At 49.1% G+C, this 26703-nt stretch overlaps 9 protein-coding genes across 9 annotated transcripts; 7 read left to right on the plus strand and 2 right to left on the minus strand.

Moving 5' to 3' along the window:
- Positions 1-6446: 6446 nt before the first annotated feature.
- Positions 6447-8571, plus strand: KD926_004424 (serine/threonine-protein kinase; the record flags this gene model as incomplete). The annotated part of the gene is made up of 5 exons (XM_053097954.1): positions 6447-6625; positions 6841-7631; positions 7696-7783; positions 7845-8079; positions 8134-8571. 5 exons carry the CDS (start codon positions 6447-6449, stop codon positions 8569-8571), a joined length of 1731 nt encoding a protein of 576 aa, XP_052958221.1.
- A 463-nt stretch (positions 8572-9034) lies between these two features.
- KD926_004425 (MGMT family protein) lies at positions 9035-9944 on the minus strand (the record flags this gene model as incomplete). The annotated part of the gene is made up of 4 exons (XM_053097955.1): positions 9035-9116; positions 9190-9402; positions 9556-9679; positions 9830-9944. The coding sequence occupies 4 exons, from the start codon at positions 9942-9944 to the stop codon at positions 9035-9037; spliced, it is 534 nt and encodes a 177-aa protein (XP_052958222.1).
- A 2726-nt stretch (positions 9945-12670) lies between these two features.
- KD926_004426 (uncharacterized protein) lies at positions 12671-13477 on the minus strand (the record flags this gene model as incomplete). The annotated part of the gene is made up of 1 exon (XM_053097956.1): positions 12671-13477. One exon carries the CDS (start codon positions 13475-13477, stop codon positions 12671-12673), a length of 807 nt encoding a protein of 268 aa, XP_052958223.1.
- Positions 13478-13666: 189 nt separating this feature from the next.
- KD926_004427 (uncharacterized protein) lies at positions 13667-16126 on the plus strand (the record flags this gene model as incomplete). Its single annotated transcript, XM_053097957.1, has 2 exons — positions 13667-13933; positions 14159-16126. The coding sequence occupies 2 exons, from the start codon at positions 13667-13669 to the stop codon at positions 16124-16126; spliced, it is 2235 nt and encodes a 744-aa protein (XP_052958224.1).
- A 1183-nt stretch (positions 16127-17309) lies between these two features.
- Positions 17310-18644, plus strand: KD926_004428 (S-adenosyl-L-methionine-dependent methyltransferase; the record flags this gene model as incomplete). Its single annotated transcript, XM_053097958.1, has 4 exons — positions 17310-17483; positions 17530-17644; positions 18069-18380; positions 18481-18644. The coding sequence occupies 4 exons, from the start codon at positions 17310-17312 to the stop codon at positions 18642-18644; spliced, it is 765 nt and encodes a 254-aa protein (XP_052958225.1).
- Positions 18645-19076: 432 nt separating this feature from the next.
- cwc26 (putative cell cycle control protein (Cwf26)) lies at positions 19077-20096 on the plus strand (the record flags this gene model as incomplete). The annotated part of the gene is made up of 1 exon (XM_053097959.1): positions 19077-20096. One exon carries the CDS (start codon positions 19077-19079, stop codon positions 20094-20096), a length of 1020 nt encoding a protein of 339 aa, XP_052958226.1.
- Positions 20097-21538: 1442 nt separating this feature from the next.
- Positions 21539-22165, plus strand: KD926_004430 (uncharacterized protein; the record flags this gene model as incomplete). Its single annotated transcript, XM_053097960.1, has 2 exons — positions 21539-21711; positions 21781-22165. The coding sequence occupies 2 exons, from the start codon at positions 21539-21541 to the stop codon at positions 22163-22165; spliced, it is 558 nt and encodes a 185-aa protein (XP_052958227.1).
- A 743-nt stretch (positions 22166-22908) lies between these two features.
- On the plus strand, positions 22909-24320 carry KD926_004431 (putative nuclear envelope protein Brr6; the record flags this gene model as incomplete). The annotated part of the gene is made up of 3 exons (XM_053097961.1): positions 22909-23023; positions 23103-24040; positions 24093-24320. 3 exons carry the CDS (start codon positions 22909-22911, stop codon positions 24318-24320), a joined length of 1281 nt encoding a protein of 426 aa, XP_052958228.1.
- Positions 24321-24970: 650 nt separating this feature from the next.
- On the plus strand, positions 24971-26652 carry KD926_004432 (trehalose-6-phosphate synthase; the record flags this gene model as incomplete). The annotated part of the gene is made up of 5 exons (XM_053097963.1): positions 24971-25265; positions 25319-25685; positions 25741-26114; positions 26205-26547; positions 26604-26652. The coding sequence occupies 5 exons, from the start codon at positions 24971-24973 to the stop codon at positions 26650-26652; spliced, it is 1428 nt and encodes a 475-aa protein (XP_052958229.1).
- Positions 26653-26703: the final 51 nt, after the last annotated feature.

The following is a 26703-nucleotide window of genomic DNA, read 5'->3' on the forward strand; positions in this document are numbered from 1 at the left end:
GATCAGCTGCCCTAACCAATGGAGCATGACACCTGCACGATGATGCTATACCTGTCAACGTGAGTTTTTTGAGACATCTACTCCGTACACTCGGATACCCCGTAGTTAGTATCCGTACAACGAACAAGATATCCGATGCCACCGTGCGCGCAGAGCCGACGACGATGATGTCGTGTCGCGAGCTATATTGCCGCTTGATAAGGACCTGTGTCGTCATTCCGCGTTCAAGGCCCGGTCAGATTCCGTGGTCATCAACAGAAAACTAAAAAAGCCGTTCATATAAGCCGCTCCCATCAGACATCGTACTCAAACACCCGATATTCCCATCCAGATGTTCTGCCTGCCCTCAGCTTCTCTGTCGAAGTGGACCAAACAATCTGAGATTTTTCATGTACCCACAACATATACATTAGTGTATGTAACCCATCTGATTTTTTTGTCCCAATCCTCTACGGCAGACATCCCAGTACACCCAAATCCAAACCGTACATTCGGTCAGGAGGAACTTCGGCACGAATGCGCAATCCCGAGTGCGCCAAGTCGGCCGTAAAGTGTGCAGGAAATCGGCCCGATGATCGTTGAAGTGGTAGGATGCCGGTCGTACACGGTCGGTCTTGGCTTCGAAAAAAAGTGTCGGACAGATGCCGCTTGATTTTTTAGCCTGCCGAGTCGGTAAAGGTCTTGGCCCTAGAGGGGACCCAGGAATCAGGATCCAACCAAAGAATTGTATGTCGCGTAAGTGGTCAACAACGTCAGACCGTCATGCACCGTCGAGAAACGGTTTGTTTCGGAGGAATGGGATGGGAAATGAATAAAAAATATCGAGAACAATCGAACTCGAAAAAAAAGAATAAATAAATAAAAAGAAAAAAAAGAAAATTAATGAATGAACCCAACACGAAGGCCATCCCACACCGAAAAGATTCTTTCGCTACCGGTGGAACAAATTTTCGTCGAATGAGAGCGGCCGTTAGTCATCATTTTCTGTCGGTGTCGAATGCCAAGAACGTCGACGGTCAACAACTGCGGAAATAGCGAAAAGGGAAAAGTGTGGGCTAGATGTTAGTAGCAGGAGGAAAAATGGAAGGCAGGTGAGGTGTAAGAAGGAGAAGAAAAGTAGGCGACCTGTCGAGGGTATTTGGACAGCACATTCAGGAACTGCTCGGATCGGGGGGTCCAGCAGGTCGGGAAGCCGATGGGTTAAATAACAGACAGACTCGGCACGCCGGTGCCGATAGTGAGAGAGTCGGCGCAGGCATGCCGGAGGTCTCGGACCATCATGGTCACGAGCACCTGAAAAGAACACGTCCAGGGGATTCGTATCAGGGATAGCCTGCTCAGGGGTCCAATCATCTGTCTGAGACCGTGTTCTAGACGCCTCATAGCCACGAGAACAGACCAAATGGCGTGGATGTTAGCAGAACACGTCGAGCAATCAGGAGACCACGAGATAGGGGTAAGGCGCGTAAAGGTAAATAAAGAACATGTTTACAAGGGAGGACGGACGTCCTCGCGCAGTACATCTTGCATATCTAGCTTCGATGGCAACATCAAATTCTGAATCAATCTTCCAAACCTGTTTTTCTGGGTCAAGAATCAAGAATCGTCAAGTTGTCAACATCATCCGTAGCATCCGGTCGTAGATCAGAGCTACAATTGCAGGAACGTCAATCTTATGTCAGGCGGAGAACTGATAACTAAGAATAGCCAAGATATTTTAAATGAGTTTGAGTAAACCATAAAGAGTATATTTAGTTATTCTGCTGCCCTGAAAGGCATAGTCCCATGAGGTGTAGTGATCCTTACAGAAGCTTAGACTAAACAACAGATTGGAATCTTCTAGCGGCAAGATCCCCTTATGCGAGGAAGGCATAAAATCACCGCCCAATCAATCATGACAAATTGTCGACGACGCTGCTGGGCGGTGGGCTATCACCGCTAGCTCGTGCCTCGGATGCTTCTAGAAAGCGCATGGAAGTAAGAGAGTGCATTAATGATAACCGCAATGCACGAGTGTGCATCGCCTCTCAGTCTCAGCATGGTTCAGCATGTGGACTCCCTCGACCTTATACAGTGGGCTCGCTATGGGGCAATAGATGCATATCCTCGTGAGGCTAAATTTAAGGTCTAGGTTCTAAGTTCTAAACGTCTAATAGACTCAGGAGAACTCGCCACCTAGTTTGAAGCACAAGCCCATCTGTCATCTGGAGGAGCTATGCCCCATACAGACCATACAAATGATGTCATTATCGGTGGTGCCTTGTGGCCTTCACAATCTGGCAGCCATTCACCTGCCTAGCATAGTCAGGGATGTTTGCACAGTTTGCACGTGCCTCGGTATTGTTGCTTCTTTTCTTTTTACTTTCTGACGTGCATACCAAAACATCCAATTTTAGCCTGTCGCATGCGGACATTAGTTTCCTTAGATCAGATTTATTGCTCGCTTCAATGCAGGTATTGTTAATGGCTAGCTGAAATGAAACCACTTTGGCTTGATCATGGGGGAAAATCAACGAAAGAAGGGCAAATATGTGCCGATACCCCTTACATGGTTGAATTAATGCCTGATTATTCCAATAAATTTCTCTGTGCTTCGTAGTTAGTCTGGCTGTCAGGCCTAGAACACAATCCGTGCCGTGTCAATTACTTGATCGATCTGTCTTAGACCATTAACCTCCTTGATGGCAATTTCGCTTCGCGGGTCGAGAAATATGCAATCTGTCTTATCTGTGCCCCTATGTGGCGTACCCCTGCATTCTTGAGACCCGTACGGAGTACACTGTGTATGTACATGCCTGTGCACTTATGGAGCACTGTGGCTATTTGCCGCATGCCAGGCAATCGGAACTACCGATTTCCAGACTTTTCCACGATCCAGTGGAAATAACTGAGATAGAATAGGTCCATTTCATTTGGTGTACGGAGTACTAGAGCCGGAGTAAGATTTCCGAAGGACTCCGGAGTACCTGCACCTACTCCGTAGAGAGTCTATCCATTTTCAGCCCTGACCTCGGCCGATAGCCATTCGCACATACATACATTTAGACTTGCCTGTTCTGGGCCGATAACTAGGGGCGATAAACCAAAGTGAGGGTGTCTTCGAAGTAGACTTGGCCGAGAAGGCCAGGCCCTGTCCGTTATCTTCAGCTACCGAGTTTCGCCTAAATTCTGGTCAGCTGGACTCAATTCGCTCGCTCGTTGTTTATCACTGCACTCCGGAGCCTGAAGAGGTCCGTTCTCTGTATCTTCCACTGAGAATTAAGGGATAGTGGTAATGAAATTAGCCTTGGGCTAACCTACTAAGTCAACAAGCGCCGCCATAGTGTGTTCTCCTTTCTCTCGTGAGCCTTTTTCTCAAACATTTTCTCAACACTTCAGCTCGTCATGATTTTTCCTTCGTTAACTGATAAATCCTCTCCAATTCTGCAACTCTCATAGTTATTATTAACTGCAATTATGGGCAAAGGTAACGTAAATTATGTCGTCCCATTCGAGTCTCGAGTTCTTCGAGAGAGCCACGGAAGGCGGTGGATAAGAAGACGGCCGTGAATGAGAAGGCGTTGCAGGATTTTGAGAGACAGGGTTGTATATCAAAGTGATTATTGTGATTGCTGTAGGCAAGACGATCTTGTAAAGCTAGGGAAGGTAAAAGGTAGGTAAGGTAGGGCGCTGGGCTAGTTGACAGCGCTTGATCTCACAGATGCTACTGTTAGTAATGAGATTGCCGTCGGGAATCGCTGTCTTTTTGAGGCTGTGAGTATCTGAGATACAAACTACACGGATAGGACAGGCGTCGAGAATAGGGGTTGAGGTGTCTATGGAGCCATAAAAGCTCCTGATAGAAAGAGAAGAAAGCTGTGAGAAGAGAGTATGTAGATAAAGTAGTTGGTAATAGAATGACCATTGTAGGGATAAGATATAATGTGAGGAGAGTAGGGTAAGGAAAGGAAAAGAGAGGAAAAAGCAAAGCGAGAGACCAATGTGGAGAAGAGATGGGGAATGCCCTCAGAAAGCAAATTAGCAGGTCACTAAAACTATTAGTTACGTTAAATTCTTAACCCACTTAAGGAAGTCTGTGGAGGCGGGGATGCCGTGACATAGCCGCTAAATAACCTCGTCGTTTCCCCTTTGGTCCAAGTGCAAAAGAAAAGTCTGGGTCGGGCGCTTTTTATCGTTTCATTATCTGTGCACTTTTTGTCCAGCAAATGGAGTAGGCTTGTTGGGAGGAACAGCAGCCAAGCGTTGTCACACGAAGGGCGTGTTTTACCTGTCGACATTCCTACACTCTCCAATTGGTGTAAAATGTCCATTTCAATTGAGGCCGGTTTCAGTTGAATGTGAGTAACGTAGATTGTGGCCTTCAAGAACTTTGAGCTAATGACATGCTGACACAATCGAGTTATCTGAGGCAACAAGGCAGACAGCCGTAGACACGGCCGGGGACGTAATCATGAAGTAGTCAGAACGGTACTATTTCTGATCGATGGCTTGAACACTCGATTGCAGAATAGATTGTGCAGTAGTGATCCCGTCCTGCTTTAATGAGTAAAATGACCTTGGTTATATGGGATGTGCTAGTCCTAGAGACTGCTGAAGCTCTACTAGAGGTGAACCCGGAATTGATTCAAGATATCGAATTGAAGAAATGAAATTACTTATTATTTGAGATTTCGACTGCATTTTCAAGTATATTTTGAAGTGAATTGCGATGACAACGCCTCCCATGTGCTCGGGTGTTTTGAATTTTAAACCAGGTTGACGGATGTATATTCTGGTTGTCCGCAGGGTCCACGGGTAGCACCGCGATAAACCGAGTCCCCAAACAGTCATGGGAGGGGACTCAACAGACCCTTGAGATCTGAGATTATTTCTATTTGTTTATTCCGGTCCATAAAATCACATGGATGCGCGTTTCCCCCACCATCTGTGAAATACCTTGTTCTGGCCTGAATCCCCAGGCAGAAACAGAGTTCAGGCGATGACGACACGGACGAATGACTCAGCGACGCCCAGACCCCCGAAGGCCCCAGACGCAACGGTCACTCAACCGGGGGATCTTCAGTATTACCTCACCGATGCCTCAGCGACGATAACGGAAGACACCGAGGGGAGAGGAATGAGGACCGACAGATCAAAATGGAGGCACGGATTGGCTGGGCGGCAGAGGGAATGAAAGTCGGGCATTTCAGGGTGGTTAACGACCTTACGGGAGTATGAGGGACGGGCATCCACTCTGCTTGGGCTGGATCAATCTGACCCTCGAGTCCAGAGTCTAGACTCACACGGGGATTGGCACGATTGACACCTCAACCTCAAACAGCAGTCGATATAAAGCATCGCGATCCTTCCGACCAGGGAGAAGGCCAAGAGAAACCTTCCAGCGTGTAGAGACAAGCGACTTGGCGCCGATCGCAGAATCCCAATTCGGTCAGAGATGGCCGGAAGCAGACAGGAAAAAGGCATGGTTGGTCTCGTCATCACTTATCACTGCCCCATCCCGGCGGTTCCTTCGATGCCCCTCGTCTCTGGATCCTGGGGGACATTTGACCCATGGGATATTCGGTCCTTGTTCGTAGAGAATGAAATAAGACACATGTACTAGGAACCAAGATCAATAGAATATAATAGAATACCTAGTAAATGCTTCAGACCGACTAGTTCTCACTTCCCCCGCCAAATCCAGAAACCGCCCGAAGCATCGGAAGGACCGACAATCCATTCATGATTTGCCACATCGGTACGGGGTAGTTCCATCAACCACCCTCGTCTTCCTGATATCCCCATGTTTTGTCCATCTCGGTGCCGTTGAGATTCAGGGAATTCGTCGGTTGCAGGTCTCCAGTACTCGATTGGAACTCGACGCATCAGCCGATCTAGAGAGGATTTAGCCCCCCGTAGATGTCATTCTTGGGTGGGAACGCATTCCTCCCCGATCAGATCTCCGGGTGTTGACATTGTTTTCGCCCTCGTTTCTCCATATCGTTTGCGTCATACGCGCTTGCGTCCATCCCCGACACATTCTTCTGTTCCCATTACATGACCTGCTGGCACCTGGCACCCTGCCTCTCGTGTGTTCTGAGTTGATGCTGTCTGTCGACACCATCTCTGTCGCTGTAATTCCCCGACCGTATTATCTTCCCCCTCCCGGTCTGAGCCTCGAGCTGCGGAGAGCAAGAGAGCGCGAGAAGTTCAGCAACAAGCAGAAAAGCAACCAAACATAACCCCTCGCACAACCACCACCCGCCGCTTCTCTCCGCCGCCCACAACTTTCCTGCTCTTTCTCTTTCTCGACCTTTTTGCGCCAACCCGACTTTTTATTTCCCCCCTTCCTTCCCTTCTCTCGCCTTCTTCATCTACTTCTTCCTTCTCCCCTCCGTCTTCTACTCGCTTTTTGCTTTTTCTGCTTCTAACCCTCCTGCGCCGTTTATTATTCCTTCTCACTCGCCATGGACGGCGTCGATATCACCAAGGCCGTCCTGAATAAAGGGAAGCAAATGGCTAGCGTCGCTGCTTCTGCTGCCAATGGCAACGGCGGTAAGAAGAGAAGAAAAGGGACCGACTTGAAGCCGATCGTCACCAACGACGCCGCTTCACCCGCCGTCGAACAATCTGCCACTACTGAGGGGTACGACCCAATCTTTCTTGTCTAATTCATCGTCGCTTTCTCTTCCTCTTCTGTCTTTTCCGCCATCCTGTCATTGTTCTGGCCATTTTTCAATCTCTATTTCCCTTTTTATCCTTTTATCCCAATTTTGCCCCCTTCTTAACCTCCCTGCAACTGTCCTGATCTCTTCCGCTACGTTGGGCATTTTTTTCTCTTCTAACCAATATGGGTGGCAGGGTTCCCACATACGGCGTCCCGCCATCGCGTTCTCCCTCCACGTCCTCCGTCGAGGAAGTCGAAACAACCGCCGAGGAGGAAGATTCGGAAGACTACTGTAAGGGTGGTTACCACCCCGTCAGCGTCGGCGAAACATATAACAACGGTCGGTATGTCATCGTGCGCAAGCTGGGGTGGGGTCACTTCTCGACCGTCTGGTTATCCCGCGACACCACCAATGGAAAACACGTCGCTCTCAAAGTCGTTCGCTCCGCCGCCCACTACACCGAAACCGCCATCGATGAAATCAAACTGTTGAACCGTATCGTCCAAGCCAAGCCCGCCCACCCCGGTCGCAAGCACGTCGTCAGCCTGCTCGACTCCTTCGAACACAAGGGCCCGAATGGCGTCCACGTCTGCATGGTCTTTGAGGTCCTGGGTGAAAATCTGCTCGGCCTGATCAAGCGATGGAACCATCGCGGCATTCCCATGGAATTGGTCAAGCAGATTACGAAACAAGTACTTCTGGGATTGGACTATCTGCATCGAGAATGTGGCATCATCCATACAGATCTGAAGCCGGAGAACGTGCTGATCGAGATCGGCGACGTGGAGCAGATTGTGAAGGCCTACGTGAAGGAGGAATCTAAGAAGGATCATAAGGAGGATAATCGCAACGGGCGGCGACGACGCAGGACCTTGATCACGGGGAGCCAACCGCTACCGAGTCCGCTCAACACCAGCTTCGATTTCAAGCACACCTCGCAAAATTCCCACAGCAGTCTCAGCCAGATGGTTAGCGGATCGCCAGGTATGTTTGGATCTTTTATTTGTCTCCTCTTCAAATGTGTTGAGAGGTCGCTCACTTATCTCAGGCCCTTCTGCGGATGAAGGCACGTCGATGAAAGACCTGCTGGGTATTAAAGATGAAGACGAGAAGCAGAAACAAAGGGAGAAGACAACGTATGTTCATCGAGAATGCGATCCATTTTCCTCCTTTTGGTTGTTTGTTAACACAAAGTAGGGATCTTTTGGAGCGCGAAGTATCGGGCATCTCGCTAGACAAGACATCCTCGAAAACGTCGAATGATGAACCCGAGTGCGACATTATCTCTGTGAAGATTGCCGATCTGGGCAACGCCTGCTGGGTGGGACATCACTTCACCAACGATATCCAAACGCGACAATACCGATCGCCGGAAGTCATCTTGGGTTCCAAGTGGGGGGCGAGTACCGACGTTTGGAGTATGGCTTGCATGGTACGTTTGGACTTTTGGCAACGCCATCGGGTTCCTCTTCTAATTTGGCTGTAGGTTTTTGAGCTCATTACTGGCGACTACCTATTTGATCCGCAATCCGGTACGAAATACGGCAAAGATGACGATCACATCGCGCAGATCATTGAGCTTCTGGGTCCCTTTCCCAAGTCGCTGTGTCTGTCCGGTAAATGGTCGCAAGAAATCTTCAACCGCAAAGGGGAATTGCGAAACATCCACCGGCTACGCCATTGGGCATTGCCCGATGTACTTCGCGAGAAGTATCATTTCACAGTGGAACAGGCTATGCAGATCAGCGAGTTCCTATTGCCCATGCTGGAAGTGTCACCGGAGCGACGAGCCAATGCCGGCGGTATGTCCTCCCACGTGTGGACGAAAGATACCCTCGGGATGGATGGCATCGATCTGGGGATAACCCCCGGCAGCAAAGGCGAAGGCATCGAAGGTTGGGCGACAGAGGTCAAGAGAAGATGAAGCACCATAATATATTAAGGCTTTTTAAAAGTGAGTCATGACCTATCGTCGAGTCTTTTTCTTGAGGGGCTGAGGGGAAAATCTGTCTCTCTATTTCCTTTCCAAATATCTTATGAAATCTTTGGTCTTCGCTTGGCACTTTACTGGATGTTTATGAATTCTTCGACATGACCTTACCTGCCTCTGTTTCTTTCATTGCTTTTTCTTTTTCATTTATTGACGATACATGCACCTGTCTCATTCTTTCCTACTGCTCTTGTTGAACCACCATAGAGTTCCGATCTACTCTTGACTTTTCCAAACCTGATTGACGCTCATCATATACCGACACTTTATCCACCTTGAGACTGGCGCTTAGACACATTCAAAAGACCCCCTCTTTCTTCCCCTTTGGTTGATTCGTCTCTGTTTCTCTGATTTCAATTGTCCTTGCTTACAAATTGGTAAGCCTTCGCGACCATGTTTACGAGCCACCGAGCATGGGATCCGGTGTGGGGGTGTCATGGCGATAAGATGATACAATGACAGAGTTCTCTTTCGGGAATCTGTAAATATGATTTGAATGCACATGCTTCCTGGTCCATGTATCTGTAACTTGAATCTGTCGGAATATCTTACTCTCTGCGGTTATTATGTTCGTCGTCGCCGTCATCGTCGTCATCGTCGTCATCGTTGTCATCATCATCATCCAACCCCTCCTCACTCGGCAACTGTGCAGGAAACCACCCGTACCGACCCATATCGATATAAAACTCCCCCATACTGTCCGTCTCCACCTCTACGCCTTCTTCGCGTAATACTTCCGCTTGCCGTTCTGCGCTCCCGGGTTCCCTGTAGAAACAAGTTAATGATTAATTCACAGCCCTAATCCCTTCGAACAACACTAGCACCCGACTTAATACAAACATGCATGTACTATCGTTAGATGCAGACACATGGAGATAGATAGAAATATGATAAGATGGTGATAGGAAGTAGACTCACCGATGCGAGATCATGCCTTTGGCATTTACGACGCGTTGCCACGGCACGTTCCCAGAGTTGAAGTGTTGGGTTGGGTCCGAGGGGAGGTGCTTTAGACTTATTCCTACTTGGCGGGGACGTTGGGCTGTATGGGGTTGTGTGGTTAGTTTTTGGATTCGTTTTCGGTTTCTGGTGTGGTATTGTGGTATGGTATGGTGTGGTGTTTATGGGGATGTTGGGGTTTGGGGTGGGGAGGGGAATGATGGGTAGATAGGTAATGGAAGGGAAAGCATACGTTGACCCAACAAGAGCGCAATATGGCCGTATGAAGTCACCTTTCCAATCGGGATCTCTTGCACGGCGGCGTACACCGCGTTGATCCAGAACTCGGTTTCGTCGGAGCGGGGCATTTCGTTTTATTTTCTGGGTCTACCAGAGGCACTGAGTTGGGTAGGATTGAACTTTGTTTTTGGGGGAGGGTTGGGGTCAATAAACAAGTAAGTACACCAACATGCAAGCGCGTAGACACTACTCGGTAGAATTAGAGAGAGATTAATGTGGAGATAGATGATGGGGTTAGTTAAAATAGGAGGGAAGAAGTAGTTAGTGCCCAGATTAGCTAGATCAAAACGGTAAGGCGCCTTTTCGTAAAACAGATAGACTAATCAGAGGTCTAGATCAAAGCTTCTTGTATAGCAGACATCACTTCAGCAATGGGTCAGGTAATAGATTCACTTGCGGGTCCTTCTTCCGACTTATGTGCCACCAGAAAGGTAAAACCCCAACAGGATTAGGATGTTAACTAACAGCCTATATAGTTCATACCCAGGGTTTGAACAACACTAAGTTCGTCGGATTTTCGGAGTTTAGTCCAGGGCCAGTCAACGGCCCTAATGGTATGATTATGACGGATCAACAGGTAAATATGAACTCATCTTGGGGAATAAAATGGCAGTTCTAAACGCTTTATTGCACCTAAAGCCCCGTCATGGTTGTTCAGTATCTTTCTCTCCCTGTATGCCACTGTCTCATGCTACTATATCATCTCCAACATGGGAAACATACTAGCTCGTCCAGTATCAAGATTGAGCTTGGATGACGAAACACCAGCCCCAAACGAGCCATCTCAATCGACCCTGCAGGACGAAATCCAAGCCATAATAACGCAACTGGCCGAAATAGACAAGCGTTATCACTTCTATGAAAAGAGACCCCCGCTCGGCACTCGCTCTGATGATATAACCGCCACGGTAGCGTTCTGGGACGAACTGCTGCGGCAATACAATTATCTCAAACGACAGAGGGGCCACCCACCTGAATGGGCAGCTTCGGCCAATAAAGAGGAAGAAACAAAGATACAGATCGCGAACAATAGACGGTTGGGGATAAAACCTAGTCAGGGTATTTCGACAGTCGCGGGACCATCTAGCATGTACGAATTAAGGAGTTAGTTTATCCTGGAGGATGACCCCGTCGACTCTCTTTGATGAATATTCAGCGTTTGAAAGACACCACGCTAACAATCACTGAAGCACGCCCGCAATGCTGTGTCTGCTACGACCGCTTCCCACAGCATAAAATAGTGCACCTGAAGTGCTCTGACCTCTACTGTACTGGCTGCCTAAAAGGTCTCTTCCTAAGGGCTACGAAGGACCGATCGCTCTTCCCACCGAAATGCTGCCGCGAGGTGATCCCTCTACATCTGATCCAGAGCCACCTGTCGTTGGTACAACAGCGCGCGTTCAAAAACGCAGCAGTCGAATTCAATACCCCAAACGCAAAATACTGCAGCAATAAGACTTGCCGCAGGGTTTTCCCACCTAGCCGTATCAAGGCTGGAGCAGAAATAGTGAAATGCAAATCCTGTGGCCGCTCGACTTGCATAATATGTCAGAAACCTACCCATAAAAATGGTTGTCCGAAAGACGAAGCACTGCAAGCTACTCTCTCTCTGAGTATGAAGCAAGGCTGGAGACGCTGTTTTTCCTGTCAAAATATGGTGGAACGAAGCGCAGGCTGTTACCATATAATGTGCGTTACTACCAAGCTTTCTTTTTTAAGAATATGCCCCAAACCAAGCAAATGTAACCCACTGACCATCATCGTGAGCAGATGCAGATGCAAGGCTGAATTCTGCTACCGCTGCGGCAAGAAATGGACAGGACCCTGCTGCCCGTATGCTGGTGATTGAAGAACTATCGGTCGAGCATCGTCGAGGAATACCTATGTGGTGGGGAAAGACGATTCATGGTATTAGAGCCTTTCAGGTTACTGCTTATTACAGCTCACACTACAGAGCTTCACTAAGAGTCGGGATAAGGATTGTAATTTCAGTATGGTGTCCGGAGCTTTGGAAAGTGAATTGCGTCTTTGTACTCCATGTGTGCCAGAGGAGCTTTTTGTTATTGCTCTTGAGCCATATATCTACTTGCCTGGTATCTCTAGATCACCCAGTCCGCCTACAACAGTAAACCACTTCTGTAAATCCACTCTGTAGCGCATATGGAGTACTGCCACACTTCTGGTTCCTAAAACAGCTTTGAACAACTCTTGCTGTACTTGATGATTCAAAGCTCTCCCTATCGAAGCACATACGACCACGGGGTGTGGAGAACAGGTTTTCTCGTCCGCTCAGCCGTACTTAAGCCACCTGAATCCGCATAGTTAATTATTAAAAAACTTTTAACTTGAATCTTTTCCCGGAACAATCTTAAGAATGTAGATTATTTCTATTTATATACAATTGCTCATTTAGTCCACCTGATTCTGGGGGAATTCACCGTCCGCTTCTTTACCAAACACAACTTGTTCTTCAAAGCCTTGTAGAACTATGGGGTTCCCGCTCAGACCCCCATGTTGAACGTAGTAGAAATACCCAAGCAGCCTTGAATAAGTCATAAATTCGGCAATATATCAGCTTTTCAGCCAGACTGGTATCGCGATATTGTACTGTATCTTGACCCCCCTCGAATAGCTTCTTTCCGTATGGTATCCTTGCCGGGCGGCTCCCTTGGTCTCAATCTTCCTGGACATATACAGCCAGCTCTTATTAAACCGTAGGCACGGCTTGGTACTCTCTTGGGGACATAATTGCTGTGATGGCCGACATGAGTTTGCCGCACCGAACTCGGTCATGTCAACGCGTGGATAACTTACTCGCCATTGCTCCCCAAATCTTTTCTTTGATATCACGCTCCAACCTATCGACTGTAGCCGTAAGGTCTGTCCGAGGTAAACCGTTCGGTCTCTCTATCACGGTGATTTTGGGTGTTTGTCGATGACTTTTGAATCTCTTGAACTTATATAGATTGTTGGACATCTTGGCCTTGATAGAGCAAGAGACCCGAAACGGATGGGAGAAATGATGTAAAACCAGGCCGGAGTATAGTTTACTCAGGTCGTCGTTTCGAGAGCGACCTTCATTTTCCCAAGACCAACTCGCCCGTGTGAAATAGTCCTGGTAATCACCGTCTTCCCCTGGCTCCAGGTAGCTGATATACTTCCACGATTCTTTGATCTCATACTCCGAACTCCTACCCACACTTAGTCCGGCGGTGGTCGGACCTGCCCCGAGATCCACGCTAGCAGAGGCCTCGTTTGAACGGTGCTGCACATTATCCGGGCCCTTCAAATGCACCGGAGCTAGAGGATCGAGTAATCGAGGTATATCGGGAACAGTCGGATCGTCCCGACTGAATGAAAGCTGAACAACACAACGCTCAAATCGATAATGTTTTTCCTGGGTGAGGTCGGTACGCATATGCATGATGACAATGTCCCTGTCTTGGAGCGATCCCCATTGAACCGTCCCCCCTTCCAGGCAACAGTTTACTTTTGCCCTGCCGTAGTGACGCTTCTCGAGTGGGATGGAATCGAATCGATTATACTGGCTCCGATAACGCCCCTGAGGGCGCTCGTTCGAGCGCCGAATGACGATATCCATAATGAAGATGGGGACAGATACTCCGAGTAGGCGCTGAGGAGGTGATGCCGCGAGAGACGTTCTTAGTGCGGGGTAAAGTCTTCATGCGGCTAACGGCCATGTCAGACACGCCTTCAATGAAACATGTCTGCATCGATTCTCACTCCATTCTTTGCACAAGTACCATTTCAACAATAGATACTGGCGCTAATGGTGTCATCTTCAAGAAGCAGGCCGGACACTCACTATGGAGGTGCCATCCCCCTGGCCTCCGAGATCGATGTCGTCGAAGACATTGCTGGAGAACTAGAGGACTTCACCCTGCTGTCAAGGCTGGGTCTCTATGACGAGGCCAGTGGCTTCCTTGAGGAAAATCTCAAGCTGCACATAGACAATTTCTCAGTTTTTATTGAGTATGCAGACATGCTTCGCGCGGCAGGCAGGTTCGATGAACTGCTATCGCACCTCTGCCACCCAGTATCTCGATCTGCGCCCGAACATCGTCTCTGTGAATTCATGTCTCTATTGGCGACTTTGCATCTAAAAAAACTGTCGGCCAAGGAAAGGTTGGAAGCAAAACATGAGGCGCTAAGGACTGCGTTATCATGGCACAGTAATTACGAGACTCCTTCTGTCGAGTTTGAAGAGGTGGACGTAAAGGATCGCCCTGCCGTTAATCGCCTGCACTGCTGACCTCTCCAGATGCATACTACCGAACTATATCTCGAAATCATTATTACCGCCTCAAAGCATGGCCCTTTCGCACACGATAACATAGACTTCAAAATACCCGAAAGCCAATACCAGCCACCGGGACCGAAAGTTGACAAGACTTCCTCAGCTCGATGGGAAGGATTCATCGAGCGGTGTTGGGAACTGAACAAAAAGGAAAGATACTGGGAGGCACAAAGAATATTGACTCTCCTCCTTCCTGAATTGGACTCAGAACGAGTTGATCAATTCTTCCAGGAATATTTGGAAGATTTAGAGACAAAGCCACTTACCTCGTCAACGGCGTTGGCCAGGCTAGCCGCTTGTAACGTCTTTCTGAAACAAGTTTCTCTTCACCGGTGCAAATGGATGGGAAATAGAAAGCTCTCATCCACCTTACATAAGGCTGTCAATATTGGCCCTTGTCTCTCTTATCTGTTTTGGGATTTGAAAGTCGTCAAGGGCTGTCAATTTGAGGAATGGCAGAATGCAATCTTAAAGCTGGTCCCTGAAAAACACGACGAACAGGATTCCGCCATCCGCTTGTTGGGATTGCGATTGACGAGGAGACGACATATCCCCGACACCTCCGGTATCTCCTTGTTGCTAGAGGCGGCGACAAGATACGGGAAACCACCTTTAATATGGACACCTGCAGAACTCCAAAGCACCCACATGAAAACGATATTTCTCAAAGCAGCGGAAGAAGGACATGAGGCAGCTATGAAATACTTCCTTGATTACCAAAAGGCTGACCTGAATGTTCAAAACAAAGGCGGGCGAACAGCTCTCATATTGGCTGCAATTAAAGGACATGAAGCAATAATCAGGTCTATTCTCAACACGAACGGAGCCAATCCAGACTTAGCAGACCATGAAGGGCGGACGCCTTTGTCATGGGCTGCTTCCAAGGGCCAACTGACAATTGCTCAAAGGTTGCTAGGCATTCCTAGTGTTGACCCAGACTCAACTGATAAAAGTGGCCGGACGCCTTTATCATGGGCTGCTTCTGAAGGACAACTGGAAACTGCTCAAATACTGTTAGGCATTTCTAGTGTTGACCCAGACTCAACTGATAAAAGTGGCCGGACGCCTTTATCATGGGCTGCTTCCAAGGGCCAACTGACAATTGCTCAAAGGTTGCTAGGCATTCCTGGAGTTGACCCAGACTCAATAGACCGCGATGGCCGGACGCCACTCTCATGGGCAGCATCAAAAGGACATACATCGGTAGTTCGAATGTTTCTCGCTGATACAAGGGTCAATGTCAACTTTCCAGACGTGCATCATTTAACACCGGTTTTCTGGGCAATAAAAAGTGGGAAAGAGGATCCAGCCAGCCTCCTACTTCACTACGTTCCGAGCCCTGACCAAGAAGACTCAGACTCACGAACGTTGTTATCTCACGCAGCGGCGAGCGGACTAGAGTCCATTGTTAGACCACTACTTAATCGTGTGAAGAATCCCGACGCCGAAGACAAATTTCTGAGGACCCCACTGTCCTATGCAGCCGAGAAAGGACACCTTCATATCGCTCAGCTACTACTCGATAAGGCCGATCTTAATAGAATGGACAGATACGGTCTCACGCCACTCACATATGCCTCCTTTCATGGCCATGAAGCCATTGTTAAAGTTCTGCTTGATAATGCTGATCCAAATCTGAAGGATCTTGAAGGTCTGACAGCCCTCATGTATGCCTCTCACCATGGGTACAATACTGTGGTTGAATTATTACTCGAGAAGGTCGACCCAGATCTAAAGGATAATCGAGGCTGGACAGCCCTCATGCACGCCTGTGACAAAGGGCACGAGACCGTGGTCAAATTACTGCTTGAAACCCGCAGAGTTAACCCTGATTGGATAGCCTCTTACAACTGGACAGCCCGAAGACGTGCACAACTCCATGGATATGAGTCAATTGTTAGCTTGTTAGATCAATTTCCGAGACTCCATTGATCTTTACTGCTTGGCATGTCCAAGTTGTCCTTGCCATGGGGGGTTCTGGAGGGGTAAGGCCACCTCTTCCAAAAAGCAAAAAGACCAATGATAAGAAAAGTATTATATCAATCAGCCAATCAATCATTATCCTAACAGTATATTAGAGCCTAATTATGTGTATGCCTAGTTACATTGAAAATAAGAATTCTACTGTTTCTTTTTCTCAACCTGCCGCCTCGCAGTCCCTAGAAAAACAACCCCATGACGATACTGGTATTGACAAACACAGCCTAGAAACTATAGAATAACTTCAAGAGCAGCATACTGCAATATGACAAGACAGAAGAATCTCCTGACAATAAATATCGCTCTCATCATATAGTACAAGATGAAAGAGTCGATAGAAGTACACTATACCGTGTATAAAAGTTCCGCTTGAGATTGATAACCAAGTACATAACCCAGGATTGCTCTCTGCCATGCAAGGTCATCCTCCAGTTACACCTTCATACTTGATCTCAGTGATGAGCATAATATTAATGACGAAGATGATGGGATCAAATGGGGCACGGCACGGTGCGGATGGAATTAAGTGCTTATAAATCTGTTCAGTAGGCTGAGGGTGAGGCTAGATTCAATTAAGCCTAACTCCATGCTTATTTGTATCCTACCACCCAGGCTAGAGAGCCACTTAAAACTAGAATTAATATGGATCAACAAATCCTATAATGCTAAGACAATAGCCTGTGATTTGTACTGCCAAGGTTGTAGTATTCTTAATGGGATTTGACTTCATGAAAACTTTAAATTGGATTCTAAGTTGATGAGTGATGTTTAAAACGCTGTTGACATCTGCCGAGATACTGCACGACATCCCTGGAAGGAAAGTGGATAACGTTATATAAGCTTTCGAATCTTGGCTTATATTCTTGATTATTGAATCTTCAGTCAGGTTATGCGTCCGTGTTCCTATCTTCGTCGCCATGACTCAGGTGTTATCAGTTATTTTTGTATGAGTAGGAATTGCCGTCATGTCTTAAATCCTTGCCGTATTTCCACGTGGGAGGGAGATAGACTTCCTGACGAGAGTTTGATTGTAAGACCAGTTTGTGATGACGTTTCTGGAAATATATAAAAATTGGCATTTGCACCACTTTTCCGATTTCTTGCCGTCGTCTGTTCAGATTCTTTCATTACCGCAATGAGTTCAATCGAAACCGACGTCAAATCTATCCTCAAAGGCGTAGACTACAAGCTCGACGAGCTTTCGACTTCACAAAATGATAAATCTCGAGTAGAGGCTCTTGAGCTCGCACAGAAACTGAGCCGAGTTCTTGAAAAGCCGAAGGATGCGGTCCTCAAGATGTCACTCTCAGTAGGTGCAAAGACATAGTATGTCAGGATTGATGCTGACCGAATAGTGCATGACTGTCAAGATTGGCCATGACTTAGACGTGTACAATTCGCTGGTCACCGGGGGTCCTGCAACGGCCAAGCAGCTCGCCGTGCCCAAGAAAGCGGATCCGGTATTTGTGGGTATGTTTCTACTTCTGGGATGATAATCGTTCTTGAACTCAGAGAAGAATATAGAGCGAATATTACGCGTGCTGGCCACCATCGAATATGTTAAAGAGTGCGGACCCGGCCTATATGCTCCAAATGAGTTAACTGAAGAAATGGCCCAACGAATCTCCGTTGGGGTCATGGACTCAGTGTACTCAGTGTAAGTGTTTCCAATTCCTTCCCTCAATTAGCTCTGTAGCTTCTCGACCTTAAGATATAAGCTTCAACCTTAAAGGGCATTGGCTCAACTTCATCAGGTTCTGTTCCTGCCTTCCCGGCATGGCCCGAGCCCCGGACTTCCTGCGAGACACAGGCTACCAGAACCCCTGTGACCATCGTTCCACGCCTATGCAATATGCACTCGGCTTCGATAATACCATCTGAGAATGGCTGGCAGAGAACCCCGAAGACCTCGGACGGTTCAACACCTACATGGAGGGGATCCGAGGTGATCGTGCGCACTGGGCGGACTGGTCCGCCGTGCAGAAACAAATCCTCGACGGGGCAGCTAATGACCCAACTCGACCTCTTCTAGTTGATATTGCCGGCGGTCGTGGTCACGATATTGCTCACTTTGCATCCCAGTTCCCGGAAGCCCCGGGAAGGCTCATCCTCGAGGACCCCCCCCCGGTAATTGAGGATATCGCAAAACTCGACCCGAAAATCGAACGCGTGAAACATGATTTCTTCACGTCTCAACCGGTTAAAGGTAAACCTTACCCCTGTGACTGCGTTTTAGCCAACTTTTTCCAGCCCAAACAAACAATCAATGGACAGAATATGCACTAACAGCATATACCTACCAACAGGGTCTTGTGTCTATTACATGAAATCCATCCTGCACGACTGGTCGGACGACAAATGCAAAGTGATCTTGGACCACGTGGTTGCTGCGATGGAGAAAGGATACTCCAAGGTGGTGATCGAGGATTTTATTCTCCCTGATTCTGGGTGGGTTTGCTTCCCGTCTTGATGGATATGGTGGTGATGGTGTGGTGTCCTGGTATGGAACGGTCTTACTCGCAATGGGAGAAGCTGTTGATGGGACCCGGTCTACGGGTTATAAAGTTTTGGCAGCCTCCGGGAGACGGACAGGGAATTATTGAGGCGGAGATTGCGTAGTCATCTTCCTTTTTTTTTTTTTTTTTGATTTATTTCGTACTTTGCATGGAATGCATTGTAACTCAGTTTTGACACAAGTAAAACGTCAGTTAATGTAGATGGAGCGTTTCTTGCGGAGCAACACCATTTCTTCCTAAGGCATGAACGCTAGCCCTTTTGGGTGATCATCCACATCCCGGATAAACTAGAACTCCGACTATCAAGATAACCAGGAAGAGAATCACCTCCACAGCTTTTAATACCTACAAAGCCCGGTTTACTATACGGCTTACAAAACCAGAAAATGCCCTCTTCATTGGCAGAATACCTCGCCAAAAACTATCTAACCGCGGACCCCGCAACCGAACGCCCCAAGAAAAAACGCAAGAAGACCAAGACCGCCGACGCCGCCAACGAAGGCCTCATCATCGCCGACGACGACCCTCCCGATCTCCGCACCCAAGCGTCCACCTTCGGCCAGGACGACGAAGATGGTCCTTCGGTTGTGACATCCGGCGGAAGCGCAGAGTTTCGTCGCGCGAAGAAAAACAGCTGGAAAACCGTCGGTGCGCCCGGCGCGAACGATGCCGAGAAGGACGCGGCCGACGCGATCTTAGCTTCTGCGGCGGCTGAGAGTGCCGCTCGGAGGGACGCGGGGGAAGATGAGGACGCGCCGGCCGTGGCGGAGGAGGAGAATGAAGATGGCGAGGACGCTATGCGGATGGAGTCTGGGGCCCGCGCGGGTCTTCAGACGGCGGAACAGACGGCCGCTATGGTGGCTGCCCAGGAGCGACGGAAGAAGGCCGAAGCGGCCAAGTACAAGGATAGTCCGCAGGCGGAGCAGACGCAGGAGACGATCTATCGAGACGCGTCGGGTCGGATCATCAACGTGGCCATGAAACGGGCGGAGGCGCGACGGGCGGAGGAGGAGAAGAAAGAGAAGGAGGAGCAGGCGAAGGAGGCGCTCATGGGTGACGTGCAGAGACAGCAGCGGGCGAATCGCAAGCAGCAGTTGGAAGACGTGCGGGCGATGCCGGTGGCGCGCACCATCGACGATGATTCTCTAAACGATGACCTCAGGTCGCAGCAGCGGTGGAATGATCCCGCGGCGCAGTTCTTGACGAATACGAAGGGTCCTGGCAAGAGCGTGACGGGTCGACCGTTATACCGGGGGGCGGCGCAGCCCAATCGATATGGGATTCGACCGGGTCATCGATGGGATGGGGTGGATCGCAGTACTGGGTTCGAGAAGGATTGGTTTGGCGCGAGGAATCGGAAGGGGAGACTTGAAGCTCTGGATTACCAGTGGCAGATGGATGAATGATTGCATACGAAGGGTTTTGGAAATAAGCATGCCATAACCACGAGGTTATTATTATTAACATTTTGTTTTTCTATGGAAAGGGATGCTACGCATGATGGATCCGGTGCTGGACGTCGGATGGGATGGCCGAAGTTACGCAGTTATTTACTATTTAGATTTAGTTACTTAATGTGACCTGCGGAACTGGCAGTCAGTCTTCTTATCTTCGCTTATCCTTATCGTCCAGGCAATTCCTGTTTTCAACCTCGGGTTCGGCGAGGAATGCGGCTGATCCATTCTCCGACGTGGAAGACGCCTAGGATTTCCAACAATAGAAGCCAAGACCAGTCAGCCTTGATGTCATGGCGTGGGCCATGCCCTTCTAGCCCTCGTCTGCTGCGGATGATGCAGGAGGATCGAGTCATCGGGCGCTTGAGCGTGGATCGACAGCGAGGCAGGTGATAAGCAGTTGGTTTGGCGTCATCCCCCGGAGATGACTCAGGCTTACTGCGACTGTGTGAATCTGAGATTATTGCCACGCCGCCACGGGTTCAGAGGGGGATCTCTCCCAAGATCCCTTCAGGCCAACACCGTCATCCGTACTGCCACCGATGCCAATCAAGAACCCCGTGCCTGTCCCTGTGGATCCGATTGATCGCCTCTATCTGGCCAGTCGAACCATCTCCTCCCTGAACCTCGGGGTCCGATTGAAGGAAAGGACGCAACCATGGATCCGTAGTGGCGGCAATAGGAGGACCCCGGGGATGTTCTCGATGGACGAGAGGGGGGAACGGGGCATCCAGGGGCAAAAGAAGAGAACGTGGATAGCGCCATCTATCTAATTAATGAGACATGACAATCGATTCCTCTCCTATCAAATCATCACAGGCGCATTCCCAGCGTGACCTGCCGCAATCAGCATCGCCTCGCCCGGACCTCGTGCTGCCTGGTTTGGCGCATGCGGAGATTCTTCTATCGGCTATACTCCTTGCTAGTACGGAGTAGATAGGAGAGATATCCCTCTTCTCCCCTCTTCTTTCCCCCTCTCCCCTCCCTCTTTCTGTTCTTCTCTTGCCCTTTACCTGTCTTTCTCTTCATGACGGGTCGCGTTAAGGTTTCATCCTTGACATTCCTCAGCACTAGTCTCCCTGCTCGCACGGAGCAACAATAACCTTGGATCAGTTACGGATTAGGAATTGATGACTGGACCCGTCACCCGGTGACTCAGACAAAGACCAGACCGTTTGTTTGACGGCTTATTTCCTGATCCTTCGCGATTCCGCTGGATCAGTCCGTTTACCTTTGTTCTTATTCAGCCCATTCCATTCCATTTCCCTGTCCCGAGTGGTCTATATTGTGATATCCCGGCCGGTACAAGCAAGAACCACCGCCGTTCAACTGCCACTATTGTCCTTTGCCCCACGGTCACCTGAAGAGTATCATCCCTTCGACGTCTTTTCATCATGTCTGGACCTCTGGCTGCAAACGACCTGCGTGGAGCTGGAACCGATGTTAAACGGGTTTACAACCAGAAGGCGAAATGGGCTTATGGTGGCCGATCTGCGTTCCCTCACCAGGAGGTCTCCGAAGTATCCCCGGTCACCCGTCCTGCGGTGCCCTCCACTCATTATATGAGGTATGTTCATTCTCGGTTTGAAAAGGGGAATAGAGGAATATAGGCTAGTCATATTGACCCTTGTCGTAGCCTCCATCGGGCCATGCAGCACGACCGGAAGGCCAAGACCAATCAACTCGCCACCTCGGCCAAGATCGACCTCCGATACGATATCCGAGAGGCCCTTGATAGCGGCCCCTCGGACTCTTCCAGTGGCGAAGACGTCGATGACCCCGCATCAGCGCCGACTATCGCGGAGGAGCCGGACGACGAGGCCGTCGCTACAGTCGAACACTACGAAGTCGCCGGCCAAACGATCCTCTCGGATGCGGTGAACAAGGCCGTGGAACGGTTCGAGACGAAGGAGACCGAGAAACTCGTCAAGGAGTACGAAATCGTGTCGCATGAGCATGATACCAACGGCGGTTATCTGGCCGACGACGACTTTGAGCTGGTGGACCGCGTTCGTTTGTAATCGCACCTGTAGGTTTTGTATTATTGACGTGTCCTTTGTTCGTTCGGAGTCGGGTTCTGCTTTCTACCGCGATCAGTATGGAGTTGATTAGACTTTGATGCTGCCGATGATTATATTTATCACGCTGCGACCTGCGTGTTTGGCTTGCTGATCATGCCTTGTGTCTTGTTGGATTTGATGTTTGTTTCTTGTGTTGTTCTCTAGACCAGCTGTTTCATACCCCAGTATCATATTAGTATAGTATAGCATGCGCGTTGTTGTTATTATTTACAATAACATATTGTGGTCGTTTGTTGGTGTCCATCATTCAAGAGAGACAAGTAGAAATAACTAAAGTAAGTTGTTGTCAGCGATCTGGCCGGAAGCTCCCGTTATCTACGCCGTCAGCGATCTGCAACGCTCCTCTTCTGCAACAACCTGCGACCCCAGTTCCCCCCTACCTCTATAGGTAAATGTAAATGATGACCTGTCCCTCAAACTAATTCAAATCTTTATTCTATCCCCAAGAAAAACCATCTCTCGTAAACAAGATGCGCGACGTGTGGAAGTGACCGCCTGCGTTGCTGGAGCAGGGGCGATAAGCGGATTGTTTACCAAACACCGAATCGGGAATGGTCAGAAAATCCATCGCCGACCTCCGATAGAAGATTCCATCTCGACCGTCTCCTTGCTCGTCATCCATCGCTCGTTTTCCACCCCCCACCGACGTTTGTGTCTTGTTATCCTGTTCTCTATCCGCCAAAATGGACAAAAGGTCCGCGGAAAGTCCTATGGACTTTGAGTGGCAGACCCGTGCCCCCGGGGACGTCACTTCGCCTTTCTATCAGCTCAGCATGCAGCATGACAACCAGAAGAAACGTGCGTTGACATCCCCGCGTTTTGGATCCCAATGCTTCCCCCCATTGATAGCAGTCGAATCTGACTTCCCAAGGCACAGGTCCCCATAGTATTTTCGATTCCCCGCCCAAGAAACAGATGCCCGCGCTGCGTGAACCCCACTCGCAACCCTTCCTCTTCTCCCAGCAACCTCAACATCAACAACCCCCTAGTACCCCCAAATCGGTCTTCGGCAAATCGGCCGCCTTCATGACCCCTCGCAAGTTCGACCTCGATTTTTCCTCCGGCCCTGAGAATATGTCATCCCCGGAATGTGCGGACAACGAGGACACCCCCGAACCGCCGACCAAGTCGGGACATCGCAACTCGCTGTTCAACATGTACGGACGGTTTGCGCCGAGCCCTGGACGAGGCGAGATCCCTCGCATTAACCACTATTCGAATGCGTTGGCGCGACGGGTACATAAGCGGAGACGCAGGGATAAAGCGCTGGATCTGAAGTTGCGAAGGGAGGGCAGTGAGGATGAAGACGACAGTGACCACGACCGACCGGGCAGCAGGGAGGAGCAGTCGCTGCAGAGAAAGTCGTCGAAGCGAGGACAAGCCCAGAATGGGATGAAGGTTCAGCAACCCGCGAGTCGGGGCTCGTCGTTTTCGGAGTTCTTTACCCTGTTGGAGGCGCATCCCAACATCCCGAGCATTCTGTCCTGGTGGGCGCAGTTGCTGGTGAATCTGGTACTGTTTTCGATTACTGTCTACGTGGTCTTTGGATTTGTGTCGACGATTCGCTCCGAGTTTGAACAGGCTGCCGAGGAGGTGTCGGATGGCATTCTGGCTGAAATGGCGACGTGTGCTAGGAACTATGTTGATAATAAGTGTGGTGGCCACGATCGACTTCCGGCCTTGGAGACGGTCTGCGAGAACTGGGAGCGCTGCATGAACCGGGACCCGGCTAAAGTGGGACGCGCCAAAGTGTCAGCGCATACGATGGCGGTCATCATCAATAGCTTCATCGATCCTATCAGCTGGAAGGCTATTGTATGTCTATGTGTTATTCCTATTCTTGATGACCAAAGTTAACGATTTACAGCTGTTCTTCCTCGCCACTATCTCTACCGTTACCGTTGTCAGCAACTGGTCCTTCCGTTCGTTCAGAAAGAACCGCATGCATCAGCAACAGTACCCATCGGCCCATAACTATCCTCAGGTGCCTCCTACCCACCACAACCCGATCATCGGCTACCAGGGACATACCTCGAGCCTTGATCGCAAACAAGAAAACCCATTCCTGATCGAACATTCCCAAACGTGGTCGTGACGGCGAGACCGAGCTAGGCAAACCAATGCCTAGGATATCCTGTCCGACAGTACAGGAATTTTGACTCACCAAAAGCGCATGCTTCTGATATCTGCGCACACGCTTCATTGCATCAGTGGCGATTCTGCTACGGAGTTATATTTTATTCTTAATAGTTTTGTTTTGGGATATTGGGACCGGTCAATAGGCTACAGCCAAGGTGTTTCGTGATTTGTATAACAAAAGGTGAAGGAGTTTGTTTGCCCAACTTTTGGATTCTTGATTTGTATATACTTTCCAACATAAACAAGCATTGCTTTGCAGAATTACTCTTTATGTTTGGCGTGAACTCGTGGAGTGGCAGCTATGGAGTCTTGGCATTGAGCATGACAGCTGTATGACGTTGGAGCCGTACCACACTGGCCCAGGAAGATCTCCTGGCTTCACCACTCATCGCGAAGATCATCTTTTCCATTAATTGCATTAGCCGAGTAAATATTACTGACACGCCCTGCTGGTTTTCACTGATTATTCATACTGACGTATGTTACTAGAAAGGGTCAGCCTGCAGTAGCGAACAACTACACAACAGACCTTAAATATTCTCGACTAATCCAGAGCTTCATGAGAACAGAGGCTAGTTGTTAGTGTCTGTCTGAGATAGCTTCAAAATGCCTCCCAGTGTCTCAGTTTCGAAAAAGAATCTGATCGTCGTGTCCAACCGACTTCCGCTCTCGATCAAACGAGTCGATGATTCGTTTGAAGCCAACGTCTCGGGCGGAGGACTGGTTACCTCGTTATCCGGACTGACCAAGTCGACATCTTTTCGCTGGTTTGGCTGGCCGGGGATTGAGGTGAAGGACGAGAACGAGCAAGAAAAGGTAGCGAAAAGCCTCAGCGAGCACAATGCCGTGCCGATATTCATCGACGAGCAATTGGCGCATGACCACTACAATGGCTTCTCGAGTGAGTTGCAATAATCCCGAGCCTTGCATGAAACTATTACTCAATCCAAGTAGATTCCACTCTCTGGCCTATCCTCCACTACCAGTCGGGTGTGGACTTTGACGACGACACTTGGCAAGCTTACAAGCGCGTCAACGAGATCTTTGCCGATATTATCGCCAAAGAAGTCACAGAGGACAATATGATTTGGATTCATGATTATCACTTAATGTTGCTTCCCCAATTGCTGCGTGAACGGCTTGAGAAGCAGGGCAAATCTTTTGCAATCGGTTATTCTTTACATACACCCTTCCCCGCAGAGGACTTTTGGAAGAGCTTGCCTGTGTGGAATGAGCTCGTTGAGGGGATTCTTGCGAGCGATCTAATCGGTTTCCATACCGATGAGTATAAACATAACTTTTTTGCTTGCGCGCGGACACTGTGAGTTTTCTGGTGAAGGTGAAGTATGTTTGTACTGACGTTGTGAATTGCATAGCGGCGCATCTACTGAAGTCGAAGGGGAGATCCAATACCAAGACCGGAAAATTATGGCCGACAAATTTATTGTAGGGATTGACCCGCAGAAGTTCACCGACGCTCTGGAAGACTCAGATGTCCGAACCAGGATCCAAGAACTGCAAGAAAGATACAAGGGTGTCAAGGTCATTCTCGGTGTCGACCGACTAGATTACATCAAGGGCCTAACCCAGAAACTGAAAGGCTACGACTACTTCTTAGACCACCACCCCGAGCTAAGCAAAAAAGTGGTCTTGATCCAGGTAGCCGTGCCAAGTCGGGAGGACGTCAAGGAATATCAAGACTTGGAGACGGATATCTGCACGACAGTCGGAAAAATCAGCGGGAAACACGGTGCGCAATCCCTCCCCTGGATGATTTATTCTTGGCTCCCCATTTGTCAGTCACCCGCAGTGCCAATGCCAAACTAACGGGCGGTGCTAGCCACTGCCGACGGAACTCCGCTCATCTACATCCACCGCTCGGTGTCCTTCACGGAACTGACGGCGCTGTACTCGTTGGCCGATGCCTGCTTGTTGACTTCTACGCGGGATGGCATGAACCTCGTCTCCTTTGAGTATATCGCATGCCAAGCCCAGCGACATGGCGTGCTAGTTCTTTCCGAATTTGCAGGGGCTGCGTCGTTTCTCAAGGAGGGCAGTATCTCGTTCCATCCTGCCAACATTCCCGAGATGTCTGATGCCATTCATGAGGCTGTCTCGATGAACAGTGAGGATCGGAAGCGGCGGTATGAAGGGTTAAGAGAATTTATTGAAACCAATACCAGGTGAGTGCGAGATTTTGAAACGCAGTTCACTTTCGATTCATATTGACAATCACCAGTGCTAAATGGGGCGAGACGTTCATTGAGAAGCTCTCTGAACGTCTCTAATATCCCTGGCGATGGTTCCCCGCTTGTACGGGTATTGTTTCTAGCGCCGTT

This window comes from Aspergillus affinis (genome assembly GCF_023601865.1).
Source record: "Aspergillus affinis strain CMG 70 chromosome Unknown NODE_20_length_373750_cov_87_641216, whole genome shotgun sequence".
Lineage (NCBI taxonomy): Eukaryota > Fungi > Ascomycota > Eurotiomycetes > Eurotiales > Aspergillaceae > Aspergillus > Aspergillus affinis.